A 20,037-nucleotide genomic window follows, 5' to 3' on the forward strand; every position below is an offset into this window, starting at 1 on the left:
TTTAATTTCATAATATTTTTTAATGTACAGTTATTTTTTTTTCTATTTAGTTATATATATTTCTGGCCATCTGAATATTTGCTCTTTATAAAAATATATTATCAGTATAAAGAGATGGCTTAAGGTTGCTTTAGTGTTCAAATTTTGCTTTTGCTTTTTCCAGCTTTTCTTCAGTTGTCCTAAATATGATTAGCTTTGTTTTACAAATACATGATACTGCCATCAAGTTATGTTATATGAGGGTCCCAACAGTAAGGCATTTAAACCTCTCTGGAAACCAAGGCTGTCGGTACTGCTGCTATTGCTGGTTTTGAAAACCGTACTTTCCCAATAGTAATTTCTTGTGAAAGTTCTGTGGGACACCAGGCAGATGAAACAAGCTTAACCTTGTTGCTCTATCATTGGGTTAAAGATATTTTAAGCTTCCTTGTAGAAGATTCACACTGTGTCGTGTCAGCTACTGCTAAAGTCAATATATGGTGTGACTTTATAGACATGAGTCTTGTAATATTTCCTGCAGTTCACTGGGCACCATCTGTCTGCATCTTCATAGAACATCAGCACTGACAAGGGCAAAGTAAGAATAAGTAGAGGAAAGTTATCTTGTGCAGTTTCATTTCACTAAATGAAATGAAATAAAAATTTTATCTTAAGGCACTTCTTCTCTCAGGTAAGGCCTAAAAAGGGACACGATCATGCTTAATCACTAAAAGGGGAAAAGAAAATCAGTTTACAAAAGACTACTGCACTATACATATAGAAATAGAAAAAAACAATAAAGAAGAAAAGAAATCACTTAAACTCAAGAGCTTTGGGATATTTCACTGTATGTTTTTATAGACAATGCATGCTGCTTTCCTTCTCATCTTTATACCCTATACGCAGGCTGGCTTCACAGAGTGGAGACATTTTTAGCGAAGACAAAGAAACGGCCAAGAGTACCAGGAAATCATGAAGTTTGTCCCCTGTCCAATGGTACCATGAGGCAGCAGTTTTTAAAGAATTAAACCTTGTTTCTTAATGTAAGTAGTGTTTCACCTAAAGCTTTAAAAAAAAAAAAAAGGAAGGAAGGAAGGTATGAGGTGCCTGGATGGCTCAGTTAAGTGGCTGACTTTTGATTTTGGCTCAGGTCATGATCGCTGGGTCCAGGGATCATGCCCCATGTTGGGCTCTAGGCTCAGCAGGCAGTCTGCTGGAGGATTCTCTTTCTCCCTGTTCTTCCTCTGTCCCCTCCCCCAAATCACTCTAGCTTTCAAATAATCTTAAAAAAGAAAGCAAGCCACTGTTCTATTCCTTCATCCTATCAAAATTCAGTAGTGACATGAGGGGCAAAAGGTATTGGGCACTGAGGGCTATATGTTAGCGATGAATCACTAAAGTCTACTCCTGAAACCAGTATTACACTTTACCTTAACTAACTTGAATTCAAATAAATTTAAAAAAAAAAAAAAAAAGGTGCTGGGAACACCTAGGTATTAATACACTGAGAATTATCCACAATGGGCTCCTGGGAACACTGTACATGATTAGGCAGCAGGCAATCAAATCTTCAGCAGATTACCATTCACGGGATGAATTTCAACTGTCCATGACATTGGACTGAGGTATTATTACCTCTGTGGGCTGTTATTTAACATTACCAGAACACGATCTTGCCACACCTTCCATTTGACAAAATCCTAGGAGGCTGTAGAACTTTGATGACAGACTAGTTTCTTGAACTTCAGATGTGATTTTAGAGATATAGGGCCTTTTAGCTCAGAAATGCCTTGGCATCTTTCACTGTTCACAGCAGATTGAGGCAGTCAAGGATGACTCAAAGAAATACAGGCAGTATAATTCCATGGAGACCCCTCATCATTTTCTGTGTCTTGAGTCCTTGTTTTGTTTTTAATTAACATATAATGTATTATTTGGCCCAGGAGTACAGGTCTGTGAATCGTCAGGCTTATACACTTTGCAGCACTTACCATAGCACATACCCTCCCCAATGTCCAAAACCCAACAGCTGTCTCCATACCCCCAGCAACCCTGTTTGTTTTGTGACATTAAGAGTCTCCTATGGTTTGTCTCCCTCCCAATCCCATCTTGTTTCATTATGCTGAGCGAAATAAGTCAATCAGAGAAAGACAATTATCATATGATCTCCCTGATATGAGGAATTTGAGAGGCAGGGTGGAGGGTTGGGGGGGTAGGGAAGAAAAAAAATGAGTCCTTGGTGTTTTAATGGTGGACCCTGGATCTTTGGGTTTTAGTGGTAGAGGATCTACAAATCCAATTCTGTCATAAAGTTACGAATAGTACTAAGAATAAAATGTGGTCCTTGTACCTGAAAAGATAATTTCTTTTGTTAATGTTAATCTGGAGTTGTCTACTACAGATTCTCAACTGCTGCCTTTCTCTGAGTGAAAGTATTTGGGATATGGAATTTGATCTTTTCAGGTGCCTTTGAATTAGATTATTTTCTATTTCATTGACCTCAGATTTTAGTTTACCCAGCTTTTTCCTGCGAATGTCAAGTTCTCTTTGAAGTCGTTACATTCTGGTCTTTTGGTGTACCAACAGACCTTGAGTGTAGGCAGCAGCATCAAATCCCATACTCAACTTCTGTGCTTCACTCATTCTATCCACGTGTGTGCTATAAAGTATGGTCCATTAAGATACTGAATATTCTGTTTCTACATATAATCAAGATGGCATAGAAGATCTGTAACTTCAAAGGCAGGGGACATCACCCCTAGTGAAACTGCAGAGGTTTAGTAGGATAAACTATAATTTTGAAAGTATATTTTGCACTAGGTTGAGTGATCACTACTTAAGAAGTGGCATAATTACTGTCTATTGTTCGATTCACTCATGTACTTTGACTACTACTAGTACTTTTAAGACTTTCTTGAAATATAAGGGGATTTACAACATCTCCTACCTTTCAAAAATACTTCTGTGAATAACCTGTAATCATTAATAACATTTTATTTTACTAAACAATAATAAAAGTCAAGCTCTAAAAAAGTGTTAAATTTAATTACATTCTTTGTTAATTTGGCATTCTATTAACTGTAATTGTCTATCAGTTGGCACTTTCACACATGTACATTATTACATTTGATATCATTAATAAGTAAGCTCTTCCTAAAATCTTCAAGAATTTTCTGAATCGAATAAATATTCAAGTGTTTAATGTTGTATGTTTTATGATATTTGCCTAAAAACTCATTATTAGGCGTGCCTTGGTGGCTTAGTTGGCTAAGCATCTGTCTTCAGCTCAGGTCATGTTCCCTTGGCTGAGTCGTGTTCCCTGCTGAACAGGGAGTCTGCTTCTCCTTCACCCTCAGTCATCCTGTCCCCCTCCCCTCTTCCCTCCCTGGCTCATGCTCTCTCTTTCTCTCAAATAACTATATAAAATCTTAAAAAAAAAAAAAAAAAAATCAAAACATCAGGATGTCAGGTTTGACATATAAGGTGGCTTTCAAAAAGAATACCTTTAATTCAATAAACAGTAATCAGTCCCTGTCAAGAAGCTGTGATAAAGTGTTTACCATAGTTTTTTTTTCTTTAAAAGGCCTCAACATTTAAATATTTTAGCTTCCCGCTAAATTATCATTTCACATTTCTTGGTTTTCTAAGCTTAAATATGTAAATGAACTTGGCAATTAAATCTGTGTTTTATTCATTGTGAAATACAAACAAAATCCTTAGGTCAAAACAACAAAAACTTTTAAGTGTAAATATACATTAAAAGGTAGTGTTCTTTTTTTTTTTTTTAAAGGTAATGTTCTAAAGTATTTATTAAAATGTTAGTTGTACACTTTAATAGAACAAATTTTGTATGTAAAATATGCTCTAATAAAGCTGTTTTTAAGTTACAAGTAGAGGTTGACACAGGTCAACTCTTTACAGTTGGGGTGTCTGGTTGGCTGTCAGAAGAACATGCAACTCTTGATCATGAGTTTGAGCTTTATGCTGGGTGTAGAGATTACATAAATCAGTAAGTAAATAAAATAAAATTCAAATCAGCAAGGAACAAATTTTGTATCAGAAAAAGCTTACAAAAGAACTTACCTGTAAACAGTCTCTATGAAACCAAGCATTCTTACAACAAGGACTTCGTAATATGCTGTAAGTTGGAACAGGCTCAAGATATTCCAAACAAATGGTACATGGCAAGGAGTCTCTATAATTATTAGATGTAATTATTTGAACAGGTCGATGTTTCCAACAGAATGACCTAAAAATGTAAATTATTTAAAACAACACCTAATAAATTACAAAACACAATGAGGCTAGCAATAGCATTACAATTCACATTTATAAGAGGAAACTTGGTTGTATATCCCTCATAATTATCCTACAAGACTGGAAATTTGGCATTCTTAATCAGTTTCACAAACTATGACCAAGGAGAGCAGGACTTTCAGAATGTGAACCTTTTGGTGCTAAGACTTAACTCATAGAGGGGCACCTGGGTAGATCAGTTGATTAAGCATCTGGCCTTGTCTCAGGTCATGATCCCAGGATCCTGGGATTGAGCCCCATGTTGGGCTCCCTGCTCAGTGAGAAGCCTGCTTCTCCCTCTCCTCCCTGCTACTGCTCTCTTAAATAAATAAAATCTTAAAAAGAAAAAAAGACTTAATTCCTAGAATTTCAGTAACTAGTATTGTGTTGAGAATTCTATGTAATATTGTTAGCAACACTATTATACTCAATATTACATAAAATTAAAGAGGGAACATAAAAAGAAATATTTTAATTATGTAACATAAAATATAAATAAAAGCCTATTCCTAACCCACTAAATTTATTTCCATTTGCTAAAGTCCAGTTTTATACATGCTAACAATCCATAAGTCAAGAACACAAAAACTAAAAGAAATAGAATATTCATAAAATCAAATACTAAAATTCATAAATCTTGATGTTTAAAGCTGGACTCAGAAAGTAAATATTATAAGGAGCACTCCAGGGCACAATATTAATTTTTTTGGACTCCACCAAATTTAAGTGCCTTCAATTTACTCAATGAGAAATACATATGGCCTTTGGAAGAAGAATGGACCATAAATCTAAAGAGTGACATAAAAATCTAGAATTATGTAAGCTGGAAATTTTTCTAAAATATTAATAAATTAAGTTTCATATTATATTCTAGAGCTGAAAATTGATGGTAAATATTAATTGTTAAGCCCATTTAAGACTGGCAGTTCCCAAGACTTTGCAGATAGAGATGGCTCCAAAAAGGAAGAGGGAAGCAATCCAAAAAAAACCTCAGTACAGCTCTGAAAAGAAATTTTACAGAGGATTTATATCATTGGGATATCCATATCCATTTTCCACTTTTCCTTAACACTTATCTTTTATATTCAATGATTAACTTACGCAAAATTGCCAGTAAATTGGAAAATACATTCTCTCTGAAGTCCACATGGGAAATGATAACTTCGTTTACATCGGGGTGTAACACAGCCGATTGAAGCACCAGTCTTCTTGCAAATACAGCATTTCTAGAAGAAAGTATGAAAACAGAGGTCTTAACATACAAAATCTGAGTAATATAGTATGACTAAGGTATAAGTGAATATTCCTGTGGGGAATCTGAAAATTATTTTCATCACACAACAGCTATGATGATGGTTTATTAAAGCAATTTCTGAAAAAAACTGTTCTACCCAGAGACAGTCTAAAGACACTAAAGACTCACTCCTATAACAATTTCTGGTAAGAGTCATCTCTAATCTAACCTGTGGATTGGACAGAGAGACTTCTTTTCCTTCCTAACTGGCTAAAATATTTTCAGCTGAAAGGTTTATAAATATAATGACTATACATTAAAGTCTCAAATCTCAATTAAAAAAACACATAAATAGGAGGCAATGCCTGGGTGGCTCAGTGGGTTAAAGCCTCTGCCTTCAGGTCAGGTCATGATCCCAGGGTCCGGGGATCAAGCCCCACATCAAGCTCTCTGCTCAGCGGGGAGCCTGCTTCCCTTGCTCTCTCTCTCTGCCTGCCTCTCTGCCTAATTGTGATCTCTGTCAAATAAAAATCTTAAGAAAAAAAAGGAAAAAAAAAACCACATAAATAGGAAATATTCATCAACGAGAACAGCAAAACAACACTAAAAACCAATCTGTGAAAATAAATCAGCTAGGCTCACCCTATCCTAACCAAATGAAAGAGTATTACATACCCGTAACAGATTACGTAGTGATACCCCTCATCCCCCACAAAAGATATGTTCTAGTCCTTATTCTTGGTACCTATGAATGTGACCTCCTTTAGAAATAGGGTCTTTGGAGGTGCCTGGGTGGTTCAGTGGGTTAAAGCCTCTGCCTTCGGCTCCAGTCATGATCCCAGGGTCCTGGGATCAAGCCCCACTTCTGGCTCTCTGCTTGGCAGGGAGCCTGGTTCCTCCTCTCTCTCTTTCTGCCTACCTCTCTGCCTACTTGTGATCTCTGTCTGTCGAATAAATAAATAAAATCTTAAAAAATATATATAAATAGGGTCTTTGTTTTTAAATATTTATTTATTTTAGAGAGAGAAAGCTAGCGCCTGTGCAAGTTGGGAGAGAAGCAGAGGGACAGAATCTTCAAGCAGACTCACAACCAAAGACAGGGCCCAACTTGGGGCTCAATTTCACTACCCATGAGATTATGACCTGAGCCAAAACCAAGCGTGGTAACTTAGCAGAATGAGCCACCCAAGAATCCCAGAAACAGGGTCTTTGTAAATGTAATTAAGTTAAAGGTCTCAAGATGAACCCATCCTGGATTTAGGGTGGTACGTAATCAAATGACTGGTGTCCTTATAAGTTAAAGGAGAAGGAAATTTAAGACATATACACACAGATGGGAAGACCATGTGAACATGTGAAGCTTGAAGCAGAGACTGGAGTTATGCTGCCACAAGCCAAGTAATGCCAAAGGTTACCAGCACCCACCAGAAACTTGGCGAGAAGCACAAATAGGGATTCTCCCTCAGAGCTCCCAGAAAGAACCAATCCTTCTGAGAGGCTGATTTGAAATTTCTAGTCTCCAAAATTATGAGAACAAACTTCTGTTTTAAATGACTCAGTTTGTGGTAATTTATTATGGTAGCTCAAAGGAAAAAAATACAGTACTGCTGCCACTAACTAAAATAAAACAGTGGTATATGAACACAAAGACTATTGGATGATTCAGTCTTTACTAAGATACAGAGCAGTATCTAAAACATCTTGGAACCCTTGAAATAGCCATTATAAAACGGTCACTGATGAAGGGATTATATAGTCTTACACACACCCATGAAGCTAACACTAGATTACTGGAGAATACCTTACCAACATGAGGCTCTTCCAGTAAACTGACATAAGGAACTCTAGCTTAATGTAACAAAAGGAGACAACTTCTTCAGGATAAAGATATTCTCCAAGGTTCACAACAAGGGAGCCTGGGTGGCACAGTAGGTTGAGCATCCGACTCAGTTTCAGCTCAGGTCATGATCTGAGTTGTAGGGTCAAAGTCCCAACTTGGGCTCCACGCTCAGTGCAGTATCTGTTGATATTCTCTCTCCCCTTTCCCCTACCCTTCCTGCTGGTGCTCTCTAAAATAAATAATCTTAAAAGGGGGAGGGTTCACAATATAGTCAGAGAGGATTCAGATGTTTTAAGAAAACAGGTATTTCCAAAACTGAAGGTTGTTGGAATGGAAGGGGATGGGAGGGATGGGGCAGCTGGGAGATGGGACACCGGGGAGGGTATGTGCTATGGTGAGTGCTGTGAATTGTGTAAGATTGATGAATCATAGACCTGTACCCCTGAAACAAATATTACATGTTAATAAAAAAAAATAATAATCTTCAAAAATAAATAAATAAATAAATAAATGCCCCCAGATAGTTCCAAAATGCAAGGAGACCTTTTGAGGTCATCTTTCACAAGTTCACTATCATCAGAAGGTTGAGGAATTTTAATACAAATATTCTCACATGGTCCTTAGATAAATGCCATTGCTAACCCTTCTCCCAAGATTTTCTCTTGTGTCCCATAGCCTCTATTTTACCATCTGGTCCCCAGAATCCTCAACATCTTCAAAAATAATTGCCTCCATTTTTTTTTTTTTTTTTTTTTGCCTCAACTAAAATAAAGGTTTCTATATGGTTGCTTCCCTGATAGGATTTCTTGAATGAAGTTACTTATTTTCCCATCCCCCTTTACTCTCATCCAGACTTGGCAAGGGTTAGAAGGAGGATATGGAAAAAGGCAAGAGCGGTGTGTGTGGGGGGGGGGGATCAGAACATTATTTTAGTTCTCTGTTGCAGGCTGTAGGCCACAAATTTGCCTTCATACTTTAAAGAATCTGGTCCTTTGAGCCTGATGCTATTTAAGCTCTGCCACCTACTAGCTTCCTCCACACTTTGGCACCTTTATATATATATTATCTTGCTACCATTGTAAACAACTTCTACATTGATGAGACAACTTTTGACTCCTTCAACTATGATGGGTCAATACCTTCTATCACTACTCCAGTATAATAATGAATTCTCTCATTACCCAAAACTGCTCCTCCATTGAAACCATCAGTTCCAGCTATATTCTCTGAAAAAAATTCCCTATACTTACACCATTCTCGTTTTTTTTAATCTTATCATTTTCTAACTCATTCCTACTCAAACCAAATGGAAACCTAAAATCCTCTTCTTGTATTTCATATAGTAGGTATCAAAGAGAAGATTCACAAACTACAATTAAATGAATAAGGGGTTAAAGTGTAGAATACTTATCTTGAATAACATGAGAAGGCAATGAACAAAGGTACACAATGTCACAGAATGCCCACAAAAGACAGAGATATCATAAATTACTGGTCTGCACAGCTGTGTAATTTTCACCTCAACCCATCATGTCAACCCAACAAATGAGGTGTAAGAATGAAAAGTGAACATCCAGGTTGACTGAGTAGAAGTATGGTCATTATTCTGATGGTAGAAGTGGGTGAAATGATGGATAGGTTGGAATAAAATAAGGACGTGAAAATAGCATTGTCACATACATTGTTCAGGGTTGGTTAATCTCACTTTCATTTGCAAATAGTTCTTCTAAAATTTATCCAAAAAACCCTTTTTTATAAATTTGCAAATAGTTCTTTTAAAATTTACAACAGTTTCTTCTAAAACCTACCTTATTTGACAAAAATAAGCATTTGAACGTAAAATTAAAGTCTTTTAGGTTTCCAGAACAGAAAAAACTTCCCTAGTATGATTATATTTATGGTATTAAGTATAATGAGTATAACAATTTACTTACCAGTTTAGAAGCCCTGTTCACTTCTTTTCTGATGTCTTCTATTAGAAAACCGTAAACTCCTTCTTCTTCTTTACCTCTCTGCCAAATTCCACTTGACATCAACTATAAATATATTCTCAATTAGAAAATAGACTTCAAGAAATTAGAACATATATGTATTTATATATATGTAAAATGTGTGAATATATATAATGCATGTGTTTATATATATTAATATACACATATATATAATGTTCCTATAAAAATGGACATAACTTAAATCTCAAGCAACTCTTATCTATAATAGTTATATTTCATGATCAAAGTAAGAGGCTACTCACATTCTCTGATTTGGAACCAAAGTGATTTCTAAAAGTATTCCAGGAAATAACAGAAAAAGGAAGAATGCAAGGCAGAAAACATCTATAATGAAGATTTAGGGGAAAAAGGTGGTAAATGCTGAAAGGTGTAAATGTAATAATAGTAAACTTTTAGGAGCTAATTCAGTTTATCAGTGATATTTCAGGCTAACTTTAAATGTAGCTGGATTCTGAATCATAAAAGGTGCATTTATGGAAACCTATTGAATCATGGTTAACATAAATGTTTGTCTTTAAAAATCTTTTAACTTCAGTTTAAATATGTTAAGGAAATATGAATCAAGAAAACACATGGAACTGTGACTAAGAAATCCTGGCTTGCAAACCAGGCTCTGTGTCCAACTTTCTGGAACTTCAGGCAAGTAATTTAATGTCTCTCACCTTAAACACAAAAATAAAAACTGTACTAGGTTGTCTCTAAGTCTCTTTAAGCTCTAACATTCCATTACCATTTATAACATTACTGCACTTTCCTGTTCACAGTGAAATAGGATCTTGTAAGTGTTGAACTTAAGGTGGGTATCTTTTGAATTATTATATTCATTAACGAAAAACAGAACATAAAGGATATTTGATCAAATTAAATATATTAAATAATTCAAAAATACTTCAAATTTGTGATTAGAGGATTATTTTAATCAGTATAATATATCCTAGAGAAAACAAAAAAATACATATTACTTAAGAATTGGTTAAGAAAAAAAACCCCAATGACTAATAAAATAGCTCTCCTAATTCTACTGATAAAAAGTAAAATAAACTCTCCAAAAAATGAGAAGGTTTCCCTTGGTGATACAAAATATAAGACTTCCAACTTAGAAACAAATTTGGAATGCCAAATTCATGTTCCCTTAAATCTCAGTACAAAGTAATTAGGTTCCCAGACCAGTCTAGAAGTCTATTTAACCCACAGAGTACTTGAGACACAAAACTGTAGTCTTTGAGAACCACAAGAAATGTTAGATGGTTTCTCAAGGAAACATCTAGAGTTTTAAAAATGGATGCTGGGTAGGTATAAAAACAGATCTACAAACTTACTGATACTTCTTCCTTTAAGAGATGGGGCCCAACTCCCTTCTACTTGAATGTGGGCTAACCTTAATGACTCACTTCTAACAAAGAGAATAAAGTAAAAGTGACAGTAGTATGTGACCGAGAATACTAGGTCATATGGTTCTATCTTGGTGTCTTGTCTATCCGTCCCTCCCTCCCTCTTTTATCACTTGCTCTGGAAGAAGCCAGATGCCATGCTGTGAGTATCCTATGGAGGTACCCAGGAAGTAAGAAATGGAGGCTCCTGTCAACAGGTATTAAGTACTAAGGCCAAAAGTCATGTGAGTGAGCCATCAGAAGTGGATCCTCCAGCCCAGTCTAACGTTCATGTGACTGAACCCTGGCTGACATCTCACTTACAACCTCATGAGAGCCCCTGAGCCAGAACTACCCAGTTCTGCCAATACCAGATTCCTGACCCTCAGAAAATGTTAAGGATAATAATTGTTTAATCTGCTAAAATTCAGGATAATTAAAGTGGCAATATACTCATACAGTATTAGCTGCAGTCTTGGCATGCTAAAGCAGTGATGGTGCCATTAATATCTTAAGACACAGACTCAGGGAGGTGAAAAGTTGGGGGAGGGAAGGGGAAACTCAAATGAAAGACTATCAGTACGAAACCACTTTTTCTTTCTTCTGAGTGACCCATAAATTCATCTACTTCCTTGCCTACAAATTTTTAGTACCTTTATTTAGAACTTTTCTTTCTAGGTTATCTGCAAAATAAAATACTTCCCTTCTTCTCCCTCAAGCTTCAAGCAACTCTTTTCTGAGATTTATCACTAGCAAAATGGAAAAAAAGACAACTCCCTTAGAGACCTAACCATTTTTTTCCCTTTATTCATTTAGGCCCTAAAGGGTAGGCAAAAATAAACAGATAATGAGGACAGATCTTCCTACATACATACCAAATAATTTCACAATCTTACAATTTGATAAATGAATAACCTTATTTTATACATATGCAAAATGAGATCCAGAGAAGCAGAATGACTTATCCAATTCTCAGAAACCAGCCATCAAGATCTAATTGTCTTCTTTAGAAGAGTATCAAATTTCCAGGATTTAATTATAAATTATACTCACCAAACAATAATAATGTACAGTGAGATTCCATTTCTCATTAGTTTTCTTTTCTCCGTATTTATTAGGACAGTCATCATTTTTTCGACAAAAAACACAAGCTAACAGTGAAAAAAGTAAATAGATATAAAAAATATTTTTAAATTTTTAAAATAAAACCTATGGAACTGGAGCTTCTCTCAAGTGGTGTATTCAATTCTTTCTGAGAGAGCAAATCACATTATATCATCAGTAACTTAAAAATTTCTAACATCTATTTCTAAAGCAATAAAATCACTGTTTTAGACTTTACATTTTTTAAATAAATTTTAATGATGAATTCCAGTGCATAATTAATATGGCAACTTGTAGGGTAACATCACAGAATGTAATGGATTAGGAAACTCCAAAACTCTTATCTCCCCACTAAAGCAACAAATTAAGCTGCCAAAACTGTCAGAATCAACTTTTCAGAAATTCTGAAATCTAATTTTAAAAATTACAATAATTAGGAGAATGCTCAATAAAGAAACAGAATGGTAAATTCCGGTGAGCACTTTGTGGCATTTTAACTTACCTGCCTACCATCCCCCACTCTTCATCTGAGCAATGAAGGGCCTTAGGTACGATGGCCCATGTTCCAGGTTTGCACTGTCCAAGAGGAGGTAAAAATGAACCTCATTCTTAAAGAAAAATGATTATGTGGTTTGATCTGTGTGGTGGATCCCTGAGGGATGGGCTCAGATGCCTGCCACTGTTTTGCCTGCCTCAGGACTTTCTCTGCCCAAAGCATTTAAGACTAGATGAAGCACCTGGAGTAAAGGGGAACAGACAGGACAAGCAGGTGACAGACCAAAAGACCAAGGAAAGAAGTTGGGAAAAGGAGATACATGGGTAAATAAAGGCTTTGAAAAGCTCCCACAGATAACAGGGAATCTAGGGGATGCACACACGCTCAAGGCTGGATGATCTTTATGTAAGCCAGTATGAAAAAAGAAAGACCCCCAAATCAGTAACAATTTTAACCTTAAAGAATTAGAAAAATAAGAGCATATTAAGCCAAAAGCTAAAAGAAGGAATGAAAAAATAAACACTATAGCATAGATAGAGGACACAGAAAACAGAAACAATAGAGAACCAATAAAAAATGAAGCTCCTTTTCTATAAAGATCAACAGAACTGAAAAAACTTTTTAGTCAGACTGACCTAGAAAAAAAGAGGAAATTCAAAACTTAGAAAAAAAGCTACAAAATCAAAAGTGTTGTAGTGGCATAAGGACAGTGATACAGAACAACAGGAAAAGAGTCCAGAAATAAACATATATATCTATGGTCAATTAATTTTGAACAAGAATGCCAAGGTCATTCATGGGGAAAAAAACAGTCTCTTCAATAAATGGTACTAGGACAGCTTGATAGCCACACGTGAGATAATAAAAACGAACCCCTACCTGACACCATATACAAAAATTAAAACAGATCAAAGATGGGGTGCCTTGGTAGCTCAAGGAGTTAAGTGTCTGACTCCTGATTTTGGCTCTGGTCATGATCTCAGGGTGTTGGGATTGTGCTCTACACAGGCTCCATACTCAGTAGGGAGTCTACCTAAGATCCTCTGCTGTCCCTCTTACAGCTCCCCCAGTTCACATTTTCTCAAATAAATAAATAAATCTTTAAAAAACAAACAAACAAACAAAAAAACCAAAGACCTAAATGTTAAGTACCAAAACTAAACTCTTAGAAGAAAATACAGGGGTAAATCTTTATAACCTTGGATTGGCAATGGTTTCTTAGTGATCACATGAAACCAAGAGCAAAAGTAAAAATGAAAAAAAAAAAAAAAAAAAGATAAACTGGACTTTATCTAAGTTTTAAACTTTTTTGCTATCAAAGGACACTAAAGAGAGTGGAAAGACGATCTACAGAGTGGGAGAATATATTTGGAAACCTTATATGTTAAGGGTCTAGTGTCTAGAATGCATAAGAAATTCTTTTAACTCAACAACAAAAACACAACCAATTTTAAAAGGGAATTTTAAAATGATTTGAATAAACATTTTTCCAAAGAAAAAATATAATTAGCCAATAAGCATATTGAAAGATATTAACTGTCTTTACTATTTTAATCATCAGGGAAATGCAAATCAAAACCACAGTGAGCTATCCCTTCACATCCATTAGGATGGCTATAATCAAAATGTTAAAAAAAAAAATTAACAAATGCTGACAAAGATATGGAAAAATAGGAATCCTCAAACACTGCTGGTGGAAATGTAAAATGGTACAGTGACTTAGGAAAAATAATTTGAGAGTTCCTCAAAAACTTAAACATAGTTACCATGATACAATACTTCCACTCCTGGGTATATATGCCAAAGAACAGAAAGTGGATGTTCAAACAAATACTGGTTTTTTATTTGTAACAGTGCTTTTCTCAATAGCCAAAAAGGGAAAATAAACCAAATGTCCATCAATGGATGAATGAATTGGGTAAATTAATATGTTATATCCGTACAATGGAATATTATTCAGCTGTAAAAAGAAATAAAGTACTGGGCGCCTGGGTGGCTCAGTGGGTTAAGCCGCTGCCTTCGCCTCAGGTCATGATCTCGGGGTCCTGAGATCGAGTCCCGCATCGGGCTCTCCAGAGAGCCTGCTTCCCTCTCTCTCTCTGCCTGCCTCTCTGTCTACTTGTGATCTCTCTCTGTCAAATAAATAAAAGAAATAAAGTACTGATACCTACTACAACATGAATGAGACTAGAAACATTATGCTAAGTAAAACAAGCCAAGCACAAGAGGTCACATACTATATGACTCCATTTATATAATAAATTACCTTTTCCAGAATAGGTAAATCCACAGAGACAGACAAAAAAGCAGATTGGTGGTTTCCAGGGACCAAGGAGAAGGGAAATGAAAAGTAACTGCCTAATAGGTAGTTTTCTTTGGGGATGATGAAAATGTTCTGAACTAGATAGCAGTGATGGTTGTACAACATATACTAACTGCCACCAAACCGCACACTTTAAAAAGTTAAAATGGTGAATTTTATTATATATATATATATATATATATATATACCTGTAACAATAATAATTTAAAAAGATATATATATATATATATCTGTAACAATAATAATTTAAAAAGGCAAATTGTAGAGTCAGGGAGATCTGAGTTAAATCCTGGCACTACATTCTTGCTTGTCTAACCTTGGAGAAGTCACAAGTATAATTAAAAGGGCATGGTAGCTACATATAACCGAATAAACATTAATAAAATTATCAATCTTTTCTAACTTATGATGTTAACGTCTACAGATAATTTCTAATAACATTAATAAAACAATGAGAAAATCATTGGCTGAAGAGAAAAAACTGAGAATCTCAAGATAGCAAGAAAGGAGCTTGAATCTCTAAGTGATTGCATGGAACAGAAACTCCCCATTTGTTCCACCCCTAACTAATCCACACTAAATTATAACATAAGGAAGTAATAAACTTTTGCTGTGTTAAACCAGTAAGACCACAGCATTTACCTATTACAGCAGTTAGTTCTATTTACTAATTATTTAGCCAATATATGTAATCAAGAATGGATATCATGCATTGAAATGGTAAATTTGGCTAATGGTTAACAGGCTAATCACAAAATAGATTTCAGGACTGGAAAAAAAACATCATGAGCTAATATTTAATGTCTTTAAAATATCTCCCCTATATTTGCCCTCCCTCACTACAGGTTAATGAGATAAGCCATAACGGAAAGCCCTTTGCTCAATCTTTCAAAAGATTAAAACTCCCCTTTTTACTGACATAAACTCCAGAAAATTGCAATTTGTTTATTGGACATCTTATACCGTCAGCTCTCATCTTAATTCCATCATCCCCAGTGCCTATACTCTTAGCTGTAAAAGTGCATACAGCTATCAAAAGGAAAAGGAATACAAGGAATGAGCTGAGACTTGAGAACAGAAGTACTCATGATGAGCGCTGGATGAGCTGCTTTTGCTATTATACTGCGGACCAGCAGCTTTTCCTTTTGTTCCCTTTCCCTCTCTTCATCCAGTGTATGGAGATACTGGATGCAGAACAGACTAGGTTTTAGGCATGCATTTTTTTTTTCCAGGCCTGCATTTTTATAAGTAGACTGCTTTTGTTCATATTTGCACTTAGATGTTTTTTAATTTTAATATTTAAAATTCAGTAACATTGTTCTGACTTCACTAAACTAAGATCACCTTCTAACTATGCAAATGATACTGGCTGTATTAACATAACATAAACACATTCATACAAGTAAAAAACTAAGTCAATCTTAAGGAAGAATAAGAGTAAGGGTAGTATTTTCAGTCCACAAATACATGAAGGTAGACCATGAATTACTAAGTTTCAGAACAATTAGCACAGTGGACAGAAGTCTACTGGTAGAAGCAGAAAAGCAAAGTAGAGGGAGAATTAAGAGCACAAATTTCCTTACCCAACATGATGTGGAGTTAACAGATACTCTCTATCAGTGATGGTCAAAATAGGGTTTTAAGTATATTTTAATTTGTGAGGGAATAAAAAATAAATCTTAAAAAGGGTAGATGAGAGGAGTAGTGGCAAAAGAATATAAAATAAACAACTTAAATTTCTCATTTTCCATGGTAGCAAATAAATACATACTGTTAAAACTAATAAATGAAGAAATCAACAACTAAAAGCAAAAGTCTCTGAATCTATTTTAGATTGTTGTGAGCACCTACAGATGAGTTTTTCTTTTCATGTGAAGTTTTGTTTAAAATGTTTAAACAATTTTAACCATAGTTTAAAATGGTGTCACCTGCATTTTTCCTTATATAAGAAAAAGTCATACAAAAAGGTGATAAATACATATAGAGAATACAAATAAAATTTGGCAAATTGTCCCTTACAGCAGATTTTGGTTGAAATGAATACACGTAATACTATACTTTCATATATGGATGAATGAACAAAAGCATGGATTAGGGAACTCATTCCTATATTTTGAGTCAGAATTCTAAAAAGTTTTTGTAATAAAAAAGCAAGAATAAAATATCTTAATGTTTTAAATTATATTTGAAAACGTTTTAAGTATTTTACTTACCGAGATTTTGTGAGGCACCAGGTTTATTTTCATTCATTTTACTAGGAAAAATGAGAACATACAATACAGCCATCTTAATTTCCAAAGTGTCAAATTATCCACCTTAATAAAATTTAGTCACTGCATCATTACAAATAAGTGGTATAATTATTTATTTCCCTAGTACTTAATTTTCCTTCCCTTTCACACATCTAAAACCACTGGTTTTCAACAAACATGTTAAAGTCTGGGATCAGTGTTAAAATCAGAGGAAATGGGGGTGCCTGGGTGGCTCAGTGGGTTAAGCTTCTGCCTTCGGCTCAGGTCATGATCCCAGAATCCTAGGATCGAGACCCGCATCAGGCTCTCGGCTAGGCAGGGAGCCTGCTTCCTCCTCTCTCTCTGCCTGCCTCTCTGCCTACTTGTGATCTCTCTCTATCAAATAAATAAATAAAATCTTTAAAAAAAATATACACAATTCCACATAGACCAATGGAACAGAACTAGAAAGTCCAGAAATAGATCTTTTTCCACTTATTCAATTTTTAACAAAGGTAACAAAGCAATCAATGGGGAAAAGAAAAGACTTTTCAACAAATAGTGATGGAAAAACTGGATATCCATATGGAAAACGAATGAACAAATGAACCTTGATCCATACTTCACACCATGAAAATACTAATTTCTTTTTTTAAAATACTTTTATTTATTTATATGAGGGAGAGAGAGAGAGAGCGCGTGTGCACAAGAGGGGGAAAGTCAGAAGGAGAAGCAGACTCCCTGCCAAGCAGGGAGCCCGATGCGGGACTTGATCCTGGGACTCCAGGATCATGACCTGAGCCGAAGGCAGTTGCCCAACCAACCGAGCTACCCAGGCGCCCCTGAAAAAACTAATTTCAAATGGATCATAGACCTAACTGTGTAAGCTACAGCTACAAAAGTTTTAACAGAAGAAGTAATAAATTACACTACATAAAAATTAAAAGCTTCCGGGATGCCTGGTGGCTCAATTGGTCTGCCTTCGACTCAGGTCAGGACCTCCCAGGGTCCTGGGGTTGAGTCCCACATGGAGCCTGCTTCTCTTTCTGCCTGCCATTCTCCCTGCTGTGCTCTCTCTTTTTCTGGCAAATAAATGAACTCTTTAAAAAAAAAAAATTAAAAAGCTTCCATTCATTAAAAGATATGACTAAGAAAGTAAATAAGTATGCCACAGACTGGGAGAAAGCATTTGTAAAGATGACAAAGACTTGTACCTAGAATATATAAAGAACTCCTACAACTCAACAAACACAAAGCAAACAATCCAATAAAAAAAAATGGGCTAAAGACATGAACGGACACTTCATGAAGAAGATAATGTGAATGGTTAACACATGAAAAGATGCTCAACATCATTTGTAATTAGGATAATAAAGATTAAAACCAAGGTACTGCTGGCTGACTCCGTAGAGCATGGAACTCTTGATTTCAGGGCTGTAAGTTTGAGCCCCAACATTGGGTGTAGAGATTGCTTAAAAATAAAATCTTTAAAAAAAAAAAAAAAAAGATTAAAACCACTATGACAGACCACTTCATACCCTCATACCCACAATAATGGATAAGATTAAGAAGATTATCAACACCAAAGATTGGAAAGGATATGAATCAACTGAGAAACTCACATAAATTGTTGGTGGAAATTTAAGAGTGCAAGTTCTGGCACTTTCTTAAAGATTAAACATATACCCAATACACTAGTCTTTGATGCAGGAATTTCACGTCTAGTTACTTATCCAAGAAAAATAAAAACATAGATAGAAACCTTATGCAAGAATGTTCATAGCTTTCTACACGATACTCCAAAGCTGAAAACCACTAGTTTACCACTAAGAAAATGGATAAACAAATTGCAGTTTACTGATAAAATACAATACTACTTAGCCACCTGGGTGGCTCAGTCTGTGAGACATCTGCCTTTAGTTCAGGTCATGACGTCAGGGTCCTAGGATTTAGCTCCACATCAAGGCTGCTGCTCCGCGGGAAGTCTGTTTCTTCTCCCTCTGCCCCCACCCCAACACGCCCCATGCTCATGCTCTCTACCCCAAATAAATTAAAATCTTTTTAAAAAGTACTACTTAGCAATAAAAAGGTAAGTGCTGTAAGATGCAAAAAAAAGAACCAAAAAAAAAACAAATGAACCTCAAAGATATGATGCTGAATAAAAGTAACTACATACCATTCATATTTATATTATTCCATTCATATGATATTCTGAGGCTGGCAAAATTAATCTACCATGAAAATATCAAAACAGTGCTTGTCTCTCAGTCAGGGAAATGACTGGAAAAGGACATGAGGAAACTTTCTGATATATCCTATTTTTGCTAAGAGGACCTAAATCATTAATGATCTAGAGAAGAAATTTCAATTTCCAAAAAAAAATACACAGCTATAGATATGGGTTTTCTGAACACAACATTTCTCCTTCCTCTTAATTTTGTAGTTTTCAAGAAAAAACACCATAGGTCCACTGTGTAGTCCAGATCTGATGCTGACTCCTTTAGTTTACACACAGCTCTGGCTTTGCCTGACCTTATCAAAACACTAGTCATTTAAATTTCACCTAAATGTCACCATTCTCTACAATCCTTTCAGAAACTGTTTTACCCTTTGTTTGGTAAAAAACTCAGAGGTTCCTCTGGTCTGCAATCTCTCTCACTACAATGAGTTAATAAACCTAACTTTACCACATTGCACAGGTTTATCTCTGGTGGTTTTAGGCTTTTAGGTCACAAAACAAACAATTGCTGAATATTATTCAGGAGTTCTGTATACTATTTTTCCAACTTTTCCCTAAGTTTAAAATTATATCAAAATTAAAAGCTACCCCCAAATTGGATGTTCTAAAGACTAGTACATAATCCATACTTTCTATCAGTTGATGTTAGCCTATCCTCAGATCTGAAATAAAACTTTTTTCTAAATCCTGAATGATGATCACTTTCAGTCTCCAAAACAACTTTAGCCAAAGGAAAAAAAAAAAAAAGAGAGGGCATCTGGCTCAGGTCATGATCCTGGAGTCCTGGGTGAGTGGCGGGCTCTCTCTCTCCCTTTGCCCCTCCCCCCGACTCATGCTCACACTCTCTCTCTCTCAAATAAATAAATTAAGTAAAATCTTAAAAAAAAAAAAAAAGAAGAAGACTATTCACATA

At 35.5% G+C, this 20,037-nt stretch overlaps 1 protein-coding gene across 3 annotated transcripts in view; it reads right to left on the reverse strand.

Annotated features, from left to right (window-relative positions):
- Nucleotides 1-20,037, reverse strand: part of G2E3 (G2/M-phase specific E3 ubiquitin protein ligase) — a 67,580-nt gene that overhangs the window by 27,273 nt on the left and 20,270 nt on the right. For 2 of the 3 annotated variants that reach the window (XM_044231599.1, XM_044231601.1), the window contains exons 2-6: nt 16,868-16,908; nt 11,785-11,882; nt 9,284-9,385; nt 5,377-5,501; nt 4,063-4,228 (exon numbers count right to left, since the gene is read on the reverse strand). In XM_044231599.1, coding sequence (XP_044087534.1) covers nt 4,063-4,228; nt 5,377-5,501; nt 9,284-9,385; nt 11,785-11,882; nt 16,868-16,904 — 528 coding nt within the window. In that variant the 5' untranslated portion in view covers nt 16,905-16,908. Of the gene's footprint in view, nt 1-4,062; nt 4,229-5,376; nt 5,502-9,283; nt 9,386-11,784; nt 11,883-12,337; nt 12,399-16,867; nt 16,909-20,037 lie in introns of those variants that run through there. The other variant, XM_044231600.1, reaches the window with a different exon arrangement.

The sequence above is a fragment of the Neovison vison genome, chromosome 13 (genome assembly GCF_020171115.1).
Source record: "Neovison vison isolate M4711 chromosome 13, ASM_NN_V1, whole genome shotgun sequence".
In the NCBI taxonomy this organism is placed as follows: domain Eukaryota; kingdom Metazoa; phylum Chordata; class Mammalia; order Carnivora; family Mustelidae; genus Neogale; species Neogale vison.